Here is a 13,588-nt window from a genome sequence, read left to right as displayed (position 1 = left end):
GACATTTCTTCCAACTTTACCTTCTGAGTTCAAATAAGTACCAGTTGAGTATTGGGGGTCAGCATTATTGACCTTCTCATCCCACTAAATTTCTGATCTTGTACCGAAATTTGAAACTAATATAAACGAAGTCATTAAAATGAATAGTGTATTCTTTGTACTAAAATTTATGAAACATTGCTCTCTTTTCATTATAGAGTCGCTATTTTTAATCTTTCAACTCTTTACCTTCAGCTACTATGAGGAAACTAAATCGGTGGAAGCACCCACTGAAAGTACACCAAAAACTTCAGTTTAGGGTAGCAGGAAAATTGATCCGCAATCCTAATATTTTCAATCGGTGAATTTTTAACTCAATCCCTCGGAAATATAAAACGACAGGAGGGGTTAACTTGGGGATTTGAACCGGAACGTTAAACAATATTACTTTCAAATTGTGTAGGCCTAATCATTCTCCCAAATATTTTTAAGCGCCTGAAATCGTACTTCAGACACAGTTTAAGTGATGATCTTTAAAATGACCGTTTACGTTATATTTGGAAGAGCACAATTTACAAAAGTACAGATTTTGTAAGTGGAATGGGAAATAGAAGAGAGAGAGGGGGAGACAGACAGAGAGAAAGAATGAGAAAGAGAAAGTGTGTGTCTTATATATAAAGAGAGGGAGATAGGGATGGAGGGAGAGAGAAAGGAAAAAGAAAGAGAGAGCAGCATTCATGGCGTGCCAATAAGTCGCTATGATGACGATTTTGCACGTAAACTCCAAAACTGTCCCTTAATTATTTGAAACCTGCATGAGACAAGAGAGAAAATATGTTAGTGGTCAGATGTACTGTCAACAACGGGCACAGGTTTATGCAAATAAAACGTGTCTTCTTTATAAACGGTAGCATCTTCGTCAAATTTCACCTTTGAGCTTGTTCAGATGACTTCTTTGGAACAGGAAGCTTATATTTAGATCCAAACAAATGTATATAATATTCGTAAATGCGTTTATGCACATACACACACGTTTCTTTATATCCTTACACATATATGAATATATGTTAAGATGTTTGCGAGTAAGCGGTTATAATCTATTCAGGTGGCATAATCACAGATGACAGGTGAAGTAGCTAAACATAGATTTGTGTATGTATCGAAAGAGAGTGACGGGAAAGAAAATGCTGGTAAATGTTTGGATAAAATGCTGACACCTACTCATTCCCCCAGAAAACTAATTGTCTTTTTTTGGCGATTTGTCACGATTTAAATTGGCAAGAGCCTAGTGAGAGGACTGCAGATACTCATTGCTTCCCCAGACATTGAAATCTTAAGAGCTCGGTATGTCTTTAACAACGATTCTCTTAACAGCTTTGCTGGGTACTTGGCAGACAAGGTCTGCGACATCTTTGGGAGCGAAGGACATCAGTAAGATAATCCATGGAGTGGATTTCAGAGATTCCACGAAACCTTTTCTCAAGAAGTTACCGTTCCTCCCAATGAGGGTACAGCTAAATTGTTCTTGCGCACGGGAAATCGAAGAGATCCGAGACCAACTTAAATATGAAGTGTCGCAACGTATTGAAATGCTCGGCACCATTGAGTTGTTTATTAGTGAAATATTTAATCTGAAGACCCTTGTCAACTCGAAGGTCGTTCCTCCACCAGTTGGTAAGTAATTTAACGGTTAAATTTTAACCGATTGTTATTTGGGCATCATGTCAACCTTGATCAAACAAACCCGTGATCGAAGGATGTGATTATCTTAGTTTTTGATGTCTGTATTGTACATTCTTTTATTTGTTTTAATTTGTGCTTATTTTTTTTTTAATAGTTTCAGTTTATATTCTGTATTTTATTTTATTAGAAGTTTCAGCTTGAATTGTATGTTCTTTTATACTCTTTTAGAGGTTTCAGCTTTGTATTCTTTGATTGAGTTTATGGTCGTAACTCAAATTATCACCTCATGGACATTATCTCATGTGACTTCTACTTTTAAGACAGGAAGGTGCGATTTGAGGGAGATTTGGTTGATATTTCTAGCATGTTGAACAACCACATAGACCCGTGGGACTTTATAAATGGCACGCCTAGCGAAAAATTACTTTGAATCGTTTTAGTAGTGCGAACCATATGATGAGCCGTATGCCATGAGGCCCGTTTCTGGAATAAAGTTTATCGAGTAATTTATGTTGTTTAGCCCCAAATTAACTCTGATCAAGTAGAACTTTGATAAAAGGTATTCCAACCCTATCTTTTTTTTTTTATATAATCAGATATACAGTATCTTCGATTAATAGTCTAAATCAGTGATTCCCAACCTGTGGTCCGCAAAGGTAGTACTGGGGGGGGGGGGGGTCAGTAAACGTGTTAAACTGACAGACCTTTCAATATCCTGGGTTCCGTGGGAAACCTCATTTAATTAAAAGGGTAAAAATTTCCGAATAATTGACTTAAGATATTCGTTTTTAGCGTGGCTGACTTTTCGTGATCTCAATTTTTGAAATTATTTTTTAGTTTCATTATAGAGAATATTGCTGCTGAATATGCAACATTTTGGATTAGCATTTGATTTCTTCAAATTAAAGGGAATAGTTTTAAGATGGAATTTCTAAATATCACATATACCTCCGGCAAATGACATTGGTTTTAAGCATGATGCATCCTAAGAAATACGATGCATATAGATGTCTCTCTCACAAGTGACAGAATATTTAGATAACATTTTGCAGAAATACGTTTTTGAGAGAGTGTGGATTACATTAGATTGAAAATTCAAACAAGTTTAAAATGAGTAAGTGAAAATGCAGAGGTTATAGAAGTTAGTGGTAACGAAGTCTGTGGGGAGATAAAGAATGATAAAGAATTCATCTAAAAAACACGTTAGAGTTTGTGCATGTGTGTGAATCAAGTAAAAATATAATATTAAAACAAAATATCTTTTTCATACCTCTTAAAATCACTGGATATAATATATAATAATCCCAGATTGCAGAATAGATTTGAAAAACTAATCCACTTTCCCTTTGCAATTTTTGGCGCCGAAATCGAGTAACTAATACGTTTCATTTTTGTGTGGAGAGAGAGTGAGTGAGCGAGTGACAAAGTTTACGTAAACTTTCAATGGTATAGCAATATGTTATATATCATCATCGTTTAACGTCTACTTTCCATGCTGGCATGGGTTGGATGGTTTGACTGAGGGCTAGCAAGCCAGGAGGCTGCACCAGGCTTCAATCTGTTCTGGTAAGGTTCTACAGCTTGATGCCTTTCTCAATGTTAACCACTCCGAGAGTGTAGTGGGTGCTTTTTAAGTCTCACTGGCATGGGAGCCAGTCAGATGGCACTGGCATCGACTATGCTTGAATGGTGCTTCTTACGTGCTGAGCCGAATGCCCTAACCACTAAACCATGTGCCTTCACAAAATAAAATATAGCACACATATAAAGCACCCATGTCGGTGTCATACATAAAGCATCCATGCTGATGTCACATATAAAGCACTTCTGCTGTTGCCACATATTGAGTACCCGTACTGGTGCCACGTAAATAGCACCCAGTACACCCTGCAAAGTAGTTGGCATTAAGAAGGGTATCCATCTGCAGAAACCATACCTAGCTAGCAGGGGGAAATCATTCAAAAGCTACTACGATGAAAGGAAACACACTGTGACCAGTGTTGTAAACAACATTCAATAGTCTGGCTGATACAGTGATTTGTTGAGATACCACAACCAGATTTGAATTCTCTAGACGAATATATCTAATGAAAAATGGGAAAAGTACTGAGCTATCTCTAAAGAAAGACTGTTTCTCTATAGCTATAGAGAAAAGAGAAAACAGTGGCTTGTCTACTGCTTAATGCCAGCTAAGGAAACTATTACGTAATAAGTAGATTCGGTTGTTATTTTTTTTATCTAAGAATTAGCTGGATATCACTTTGAATCACGAACATCTATGAATCATGACATTTACTAAGTTGAGTATTGTCTGGGTAATCATCCATATTGGATACTTTAAGAAAAGCTGGAATTTATTGTCTCTCTGGTGAAATATATAAACTTGTGCTATCTACATGGCTGGAGATTTTTCTATTTCTATAATAACTGATAAATAATAACTATTATATCTGCTGGCTAACTGTAAGCGAACTGACGGCATGTTTATTCAAGTGTGATCATAAATCTGATGTAGTTACTCGTAGTCTTTGTAAGCCAGTGGAAGTGAGGATAACATTAATTGTTACCAACGAGTAATTCAAAGGGGAGTGGGCTGGGGAAAGTAGTCCTGTGGCTATTCTTTTCTGGCAGAGAGCAGCTTTGATTAAAATCTTTCATCTTCTTGTTGCTGCTGTTTAACCCAAGGTCAACCCTTCATAAAACTGACTTTTGATCAGACATTTCTTCTGATTCTTTATGTTCTGAGTTCAAATTCTGCTGAAGTCAACTTTGCCTTTTATTCTTAAGAGTTGATAAAATAAAGTACCTACTAAATATTACAATCAATATAATTGACTAACAACTTTTCCTTAAAAAAAAAAAAAAAAAAAAAAACCTGCAGGCTTTGTGCCAAAATTTGAAATAATTAACAACCTGTTTTTTTTTTTTTTGTTTTTTCTTTTCTGTAATTCCAGAACCTAAAACAATCCAAGCAACAGCAGCCGCAGATTTTGAGGAAACAGCTTTCAGTAGCCGACTTAGTCATCATTTAACAAACTTGAAGCCAGATCAAATAGTCATTTTTGACCAACTTCTTACAAACATTGGAAGTGCTTATGACCACACTACTGGAATTTTCAATTGCCCCATATCAGGAACTTACCAATTCTTTGTGAAAATCTTGTCGGGTTTCAATGACAAAGTGGAGACTGCGCTTATAGTGAACACCATTGAAGTGACCCGACTCTATTCTGGTGCCCAACATGCCCATGGGTCCAGCACAGCTCCTGTTATCATCTTATTGGAAAAGGGGGATAAAGTATTTGTAAAAGCTCTTTATCAGAAATCCAGCCATGTTCATGGTGTCTACAGTACATTTAGTGGATACCTTCTCAGACCTATCTAAGCCAATCTATTTTCTGGCTTGTCAAGATTAGATTTACATTTTCAGGTCCACAGTACACTAACTTCATTTACATTAAAATCACTCAAAAACATAGCTTGGTCATAATAGAAGTCCTCTAAAACTTAAACACTCATAGAGCAAAAAGTAAGCTTTCATCTAATTAAATCTACATGGAGGTTTCAATCCTTGCTCAAAGCTATTTCGTTTCACTTATGTTGCTTTTAATGCCCACAGGAAAGATTCAGGGTCACAAATTCTCTTTTCCTGAAACAGGGTTGGGTGCTTGATCAACAGAAACCTATAGTTTTGAGACTAGTTATTATTAGATAAGCTAGCATGGTCAGATTATAAACTGCTTCTATTTTAGCCCTGCTAAGTTTGAATAGCTTAGCTCCTTGGTCAAACCTGATCAAGTAGATCTATGGTACTTAGGCTGTTGGTTTAATGAATGGTACTATCTCCAGATCTTTCGTTCCAGTTGTGATACTTTTCCAAAACCATATTTTAAAGAGATATATTTTTGAGATATGACTGAACTGAAAATTTATTTCTACTACATGAGTTTTAATGCACTTATAAACTGTGCTACAGTCTTGGAGAAAGGCAAGTTAAAAATTTCCCAAACCAGCTGAGAGGTTAGTAGCTTGTATTGCAACAGTTACTACACAACTCTCAAATGACCCAATTTTCATAACTGTAAATAGTTGCCTCCGGCTTAAAGCATATCTGACAACACTGTAAAATTAACAGCCATTTTATTAGTTTGGGAGGAAACTGGGCACTACCAAGGTGACTTGCCAGAGGTATGAATATATTGGATGACCATCCTGCTGCCAATCTCTCATATATAGAATAGAAATGAAACTAACTGTCACCTATTAACTCTTTAGCATTCAGATTTCTCCATAAAATATAATGCTAATTTATTCACATTGATATGAATTAGTCGTGCATTACCTTGTAGCTTTGAGATTTCAATGACATGATAATTTATATTTAGAGTAATATTGCAGGGTAAGTGTGAGAGACTGGATATGGCCAGTTTGAAGATAAAACAAGTAGATTATTTTGGCTGATTTAAATGCTAAAGGGTTAAAGTAAATAGCAAAGACAAAATGGTTTAGTGACAGAAATGATATATCTGAAAGAGATCAGTGATGCTCCGATGATGTAACTTATATCCAGAAGAGATATAACTTATCTCTTACAAACACAAGTGGAAAATGATTAAAATGGTATAAATAGAAATACAGAATATGCCATTAGTATTCTAGTAAAACCCATACAAAACCAGAGTAAAATATCTTTATATTTCTAGAAAAATGTCTTTTTATGCCTTCACAGCATTCATATGTAGCCATCATAAGAATGATGAAAATATGTTAAATTAAAAACTTATTCACTCACTGCAAAACAGAATTTACTGTTGAAATGTTATTAGTAGGAATAATGCTTTGTTTACCTTGTGATATTAGAACCTGTGGACATGAAACTTAAAAACTGTTTTACATCAGTTAAGCTGTAACTGATATCAGGAGTTTTAGAAATAACAATGTTTATCTTTTCAGGGAATACAGAAAATGTTTTCAACATTTACCTCATTAAACATTTTTGGATTATTATGAAAAATATTTAATAAACTTTTTTCAAATTTGCATCAAATATTTATCATTTTTAAAATCTTTATTATACTTTTTTTCTATTTTTGACAAAAAAAAAAAAAAAAAAAAAAAAAAAAAAAAACATATCAAAGATATTTCCTTCTACCCAAACCTGGGGTAAATCTTTGTTAATTAGAAAGTACATTCGAGTTTGATAATAGGCTTTGACATTATTTCTAGTCTCTAAGGTGGTAAGCTGGCAGAATTGTTAGCACACCGGGTGAAATGCTTAGTGGCATTTTGTCTGTCCTTACATTCCGAGTTCAAATTCCACTGAGGTTGACATTGCCTTTTATCCTTTCGGGGGGTCGATAAATTAAGTACAGTTGCATACCGGGGTCGGTCTAATTGACTGGCCCCCTCCCCACAAATTTCAAGCCTTGTGCCTATAGTAAAAAGAATTATTTCTATAGTTTCTGTGCCTTTTCATAAACACCACATTTTAACGCATTTCTTTTGTTCTCACCCTACAGCTAATTCCCCCTCCACACACATATTTATATATGCACACGATGGGGTGCAGGGAAGTTCCTGGCTTTGGGTTAAAGAAAATACAGGAGGATCAGTTATTATTTTTATTCAACATACTTCCTTCTCGAATTTACACACTTATTGCAGTGGTCCTTCAGTTTTAATAAGCCCTGTAAAAGAACTCCAATGTTTGGGCCTCCAAACAGGCCCTTCATGATACCCTTAAAGCCAGGAACTTTTCAGCGCCCTCTTGTGTGTGTGTATATATATATATAAAAACAAGTTGTCATTTAGGTAGATTAAAGTAAACACCAAGGACACAGAGGAGGATTGCAGTAAATAATGATTAAAAAGAAGACAAACATATTAATCAATATTTTTTTTTTTTTTTACTTTTATTTCAATCAAAATAAATCTTTGAAGGACGTGGGTACAAAGAAAAAGTTCAGACGATTCTTCTGGGTAATTAAAAAAGATCTTAAAAAGGTGTTTGTAGCAACACATTTGGATGTCAATTACATTGGTAATTGTTACTCATAGTTTATTGTATCAAACTTGTAATAATTAATTTCTTAGTCACAATGTTGGAAATTTGGTGGTGAACTTTAGTAAAGACCCAGAACAAACATTGCAAGGCAATTTTACCAATGCACAAACAATTTTGCCAATCAACTGGCTTCATCAAATTTGTAATGATAATAAAGGGGTGGGGTCATTTTATTTATTCACAAAATTCTCAGCTAAGATTTCCTCTCTCCTGGAGAAAATTGAAAGAACGCAAAGCAATTAAAGTTTTTGCAGATTTTGACAAGGTGTTGAATTAAGGAATCAACTTAGTCAAATATGAACAAAAAGGGGCAGTTTCTGAATAGGAATATATATTATATCAAGATTATCAATGGAAGACTTTAATTTTTGGCATAGTGGTAAAATGTCTTAAGTAAAACAAAAAATGTTTTAGCTCTCTTTGTTAATATTAGCTGAAACACTTGCACCAGAAAATATTTCAACCCAGTAACCATCAGGATCCATGATGAAAGCAATCCCTTTGATTTTTCCTGGAATAGAAAAGAAATGTGATATAAACATTAACACAGAGGTTTAACATTTGACAAAAGTTTAGAAACAAAAGATGGAAAGAGGAGAAATAAAATGGATAAAGGGAAGGTAAACAACTACTTTATATTCTGATTCCCCTAAAACTAATTTATTTCTCATAGAATGACATATTTTTTTTCCAGGAGGAGGGGAAATAAACTTTTCAATCGTATACAGTGTAATTTCTATAACAATGTGTATAACATAATGGATCACTTTTTAAGGTTATCTTTACAGGTTTTTCTATAGAAATTAGAGCCAGTACTGATTTGTTAGGATGTTTCATATCCGAATATGTCTAATGTAAACAATGTAATCGAAGATAGAAAAATAGATAATGGGTGTATATGCATATCTGAGGAGTCCTTCCTCCTCTTTCACAACCATACCCAACCAATTAACCATCCACAAGCACATTGCTTAGACAGCCACCAAATATAGCAAAGTAACACTATTGGATATACCAATTTTACATATTAAACACATTCCTGTAAGAGCATGGCAACAGGAAGGGCATTAGTCTATAAAACAAAATCTACCTCAACAAATTGCATCTGACCCATGCAAACATGAAAAGTGAACTTTAAATTATGAAGAAGATATATAAGCAGTAATCTTACCAGCATTCAGTTTGAGTTTAAAGGGCACGCCTAACTCTTCAAACCTTTTACAGGCAGCTTCAACATCTGGGACACAAACACCAATATGTCCTAAGGAGAACAAAAACAAGATACGATTAGGAAAAGACAAAGTAAAATAAATCACAGCAGTATTTCTATACCATCAAGATATGCTATTACTAGAGCCAGATTAATTAGTGTTCACAGCCATATCTCTCTGGTTTTCCCAATTCTTTCTTCCAAAGATTTCCTCCATTGCAAATGTTTTTTGAAGCAGATGTGCAAGTCTCAGAGGACCTGCAGACGTCAAGCTTAAAGAATAAGTCAACTAAAAAAAACCTTCAAAGTGGTGCTCCAGCATGGCTACAGTTAAATGACTGAAACAAGTAAAAGAATACATAAATACCAAAAAATTGGCTATTGTGAGGGAAGACACCATGTTTATTTAATTATGTTTGTAACTCATGAATTCACAGCACTAGGCCCCCTGCAAAAATTCATGTTCAAGTCAGTCGAGTTGGCCATAAATGCAGAACACTGCCAGGAATATAAACTACCAACACTCCAGCTGACACACATCGATTTTGTGAGCAGTCTATTAGTTTATACAGCTTTACAAAATTAACCAATCAAAACTTACCAAATCCCTGTGGACTACTGTTGCCGTTATGATACTGAACACTGTCATCAGTCTCAGAACCCCAGTTGCTGCAAAATAAAAAATATATTTCTCACTCAGACATTGAAGAATTTCACAATGGAGTGTTGAACACAGAAATACAAGCAAATAGTTAAAATGATAGACCAATACGAAGCTAAAGAAAATGCAAGTAGATCAGGATCAGCAAAGAATACATTGCAGGAAAACTGCACATTGAGGAATAATGAGTGAGAGAGATAAGTTACATATATATTGAAACAATATATAATATCCCATTGGGATATTTTAAGATACTCTGGCGGGGTGAGGGGGAACATTATGGCACACAGAAGTATATATATATATATATAGTGTGCATTCTGCATCTGTTAAGAAACAGAGACAAGTGAAAATTCTATAAATATAATAATAAGCTTAAGCCTATAAGTGTTCACTGTATATTGGCTATAAAACATAGTTGAATATCCATTTCTTTCTATTGAGGGCTTATATGCCTCAGTATTAACTGTTTTCTATAGGCAATATATGGTGAATGCTTATAAGCTTACGCTTATAATTATATTTACAGAATATATATATATATATATATATATATATATATATATATATATATAGTTAGGTAGATAGAGAAATTGATGTATTTTAAGTAACATTGGATTATATTGTATTATGGTGCTGTGTGATTGAGTTTATTAGAAAAATGACAACATATGATTGGGTACATCAGACAACAAGGAAAAAACAACTATTGGTCATATAGACAAATACACAGCTAGGTTAAGTCACTCAAAAACGATACAACACTGAATAAGTCAGAGAAAATTACATGGTTCTCATTGGTCACTGACACAACAAAGTTACACACAACCACTGGTCACTGAAAATATACTTACTGGGTCAACTCAATGGCTGTCTTGCTGGTCATGCACCATTTAAACCGCTCAGCTTCATCCTTTGGAATCTCATCTTCATTGGCATAACCCATGAAAAATAAGCTGAACTTTAATGGTGGATAGTCAAACCGATGAAGCAGTCTGCAAAGAAAGATCAATCAATTGTGACTGAATATAAAGCAACACAGGTGATAGAACAAGTGTTGTGAAGAATGCATATGTGATTACTATATATGGCAGGGCATCGTGCAGCCCAGTTTAACACAACCACTTGACCCATAGGTGGCTAACACCATCTAAGGGCTAGGTAGTACTCTTAGGGACCTATGCACTTTCAAATCTGGTCTGCTACTGTATGATGGTGAATAAAAAGAAAACAAAGTAAAATGAAAGATTCAAATAATAATACAATATAAGTTACCTCATTCCCAAGACTTTAGAGTAGAATGTCAAAGATGCCTTTGGGTCTTTGACTCGGTACATAGTTTGTTGATAAAAGAAATCCTGTAATAAATGTTAGGATAACAGTATAAGTTTCTTAGTGGCAAAACAGAGTGACTGGAATATGATGACGTTCATGTGTTTTTACACTGGTAATACATTCCAATTATATTTTAATTTGTTGAAAACCAATTACTAATGATAAAAGGATTTTGGCATATGGCCATAAATTACAGTGGAAAAGGAGATTAGTTAATTGACTCAATACATGCTATAAACAAGAGTTAGGATTTACACAGGGGTTCTCAAACATTTTTTTAATCTATGGACCCCTTTGATTACCATTTTATTCTGGTGAACCCCCATAACCATTCGCTGTTCAAAACCTAGTTTAATAGAAACTTCTTCCAAAATTCCTATTTCGTTTCTCTCACATTAACTTGTGTAGGTTGAACAATGTAAAATGTTTGAGAAAGAAATCTAGCTGTTTCTTGCAATACATACCAATACATAAAACTAAAGCAAAATTTTTTTCAGGGCCCCTTAAAATACTATTGTAGACAAACTATTTTCTTGCGTGGACTCCCACAAATATATGGACCTCAGTTGAAAACCCCTGTAATAGAACTTCAGCTTCAAAAGCGCCCTCATTTACATTAAATCCTCTTTTTGTTTCTTTGCAGTAAGTGGTGCGAAACTGTATTAACACATGTAAAGCATTATTATGAAATAACTTTAGTGCAATTAAAAACAGAGCTAGCAGGACCTGTATGATGTCTGATTACCGACAGTTTGTATCCTGTCACCGATGCATATCAATTCAGACAATTTTGCTGCGAGTAAGTACCATTAAGGGAAATGCTTACCAATATGGTCGGCAGTACGTGTTTAGTGAACATAAAATGTTGAGAGCAAATCCTTTCTCAAATGCTCTTGGAGAAAGGAAAGCCGATTCTGCCAGGCTGACATGCTCTAAATATACTATATGAAGACAAAGTTCATAGCGATTAATTGAAATTGATTTAATAATGTGCATGCTACAGCAGCCTTGCACCGGTAGAAGCAGAGTATATGAGGGAGATAATGGGACGAAATATGTTTAAACTCCAGTTGTTGAGTAGATGGATTTGCATGATACATCATAATAAAAATCGACCTGCACATTTGTACATTTGTGTTACACCTGGCAGGTCTTAAACCGTTAGTCAGCTTTTTTTTTTTTTTTGTTTCAGTGTCGTGTTATTGTTCTTTATCCTTGACAACCGAATGACAGAACATTCCAGCAGCGACCAAGCTGCATTTTTTTCAAGATGTCTATCTAGGACTACATCATTTAATGCGTCCTTTCATTACCCAAGATCATATGGTATGATTTGAATAAGATTTAACTGCTATTACAAACAGGTCGAACAAGCACATTAAAGCTTTTCAGTTCGTTTAGTTAGTTTTTTTTCCCCTTTTACCAATATAGGTTAGGGCAAGCTGACTTCAGGCTCCCTAACCTATATAAACAAAAGAAAGAAATATTACGGATAATATTATGAACAGATATGAAATGAAATATTTATTTTACAGCTTACTTTGGTAGCTGGATCAGGCTGGTGAAGAGCAGCCAGCATTTCTTCGTTCGACAAAGCAGCCATGGTGATTGTTAGAGTTAACACGACAAAGTGCTTCTTGCTGTTACCGTGATAAGATGACGAGTGAATTTTACTTGAATTCAAGGGAGATAACTCTGAACTCTTTCACTGGCATTAGCTGATATGAATGACCCCGAGCAGTGTTTGAAATAGATTACAGTAGATTCATACTATAATCACTCGTCATTCTTTGTTTCGTTTTATTAACAAAAACAAACAAAAAAATGTATTGGGAAAATTATTCTTTTATCACCGGTGTAGTGACTAAGTGATTGACCCGTTATTTATTGCGAAAAGAAAGAGAAAAGAAAAACCTGGCAGTCTAACACAATTTTTTTTTCTAATATTTAAGCTACTCTGATGCTAACCTGTCGGCACGAGATTTCAGAATATAATTACATTTGTATCTAAAATGCACTATAGAAATAAAATCGACTCCTATAATTGCCAAGTCCTTGTCGTCAGAGAAGGATAAAAGCAAATCTGATCCCTAACTGTATTTGAACTCAGAACCGTAAATACACACATCCTTTACTCCGACACTATAACGATCCGTGCCTTACTGCATTGACATATCACAAAAACGCGAACTTTTCGCAGCTCGAATTTGCTTTCGTCCTTTTGGAGTCGGTAAAATAAGTACCAGTCGAGCACTGAGGTCGATGTAATCGACTAGCACCCCTCCCTCAAAATTTCAGGCCTTGTACCTACAGTAGGATTAATTATTGTCCACTATTCAACTGAAAAATGATTGAGTAGACCAAATCTATAATCAGTAATCATCCCGTTCTTTTGAATAAGGAAAAGACACATTATCCAGTATGCTTTTTACCTTATTCAAGTGAAATTTTATCTGTGTTTTTCATTAATCTATACTATATTATTATTAAGTGGTCTTAGAGAAACGATCCTTCTAATTCATCTGCAAAAACATGAAAACGTAATTGCAACCGGAAGTACATATTTAGAGGCATGCGCAATTAAGACTTACTTTATAGTATCTACTCTCACTATTCCCCTCCGCCGGCTTGCCTCCCCCTTTCACTTCTCTGTCAT

General features: G+C 34.9%; 2 protein-coding genes across 2 annotated transcripts; one reads left to right on the top strand and one right to left on the bottom strand.

The window, feature by feature from the left end:
• Window positions 1–1,059: 1,059 nt before the first annotated feature.
• LOC106874766 (uncharacterized) lies at window positions 1,060–6,709 on the top strand. Its single transcript, XM_014922617.3, has 2 exons — window positions 1,060–1,653; window positions 4,617–6,709. Exons 1-2 carry the CDS (start codon window positions 1,326–1,328, stop codon window positions 5,045–5,047), a joined length of 759 nt encoding a protein of 252 aa, XP_014778103.1. The 5' UTR covers window positions 1,060–1,325; the 3' UTR covers window positions 5,048–6,709.
• Window positions 6,710–7,543: 834 nt separating this feature from the next.
• On the bottom strand, window positions 7,544–13,506 carry LOC106874764 (lactoylglutathione lyase). Its single transcript, XM_014922612.3, has 6 exons — window positions 12,473–13,506; window positions 10,873–10,955; window positions 10,452–10,592; window positions 9,538–9,605; window positions 8,898–8,987; window positions 7,544–8,237 (listed from the first exon to the last, which is right to left on the bottom strand). Exons 1-6 carry the CDS (start codon window positions 12,533–12,535, stop codon window positions 8,137–8,139), a joined length of 546 nt encoding a protein of 181 aa, XP_014778098.1. The 5' UTR covers window positions 12,536–13,506; the 3' UTR covers window positions 7,544–8,136.
• Window positions 13,507–13,588: the final 82 nt, after the last annotated feature.

Source organism: Octopus bimaculoides, chromosome 20, assembly GCF_046866305.1.
Source record: "Octopus bimaculoides isolate indiv1 chromosome 20, ASM4686630v1, whole genome shotgun sequence".
Taxonomy (NCBI): domain Eukaryota; kingdom Metazoa; phylum Mollusca; class Cephalopoda; order Octopoda; family Octopodidae; genus Octopus; species Octopus bimaculoides.
Note: the sequence above shows the minus strand (reverse complement) of the source record. Positions and strands in the feature narration are given on the sequence as shown.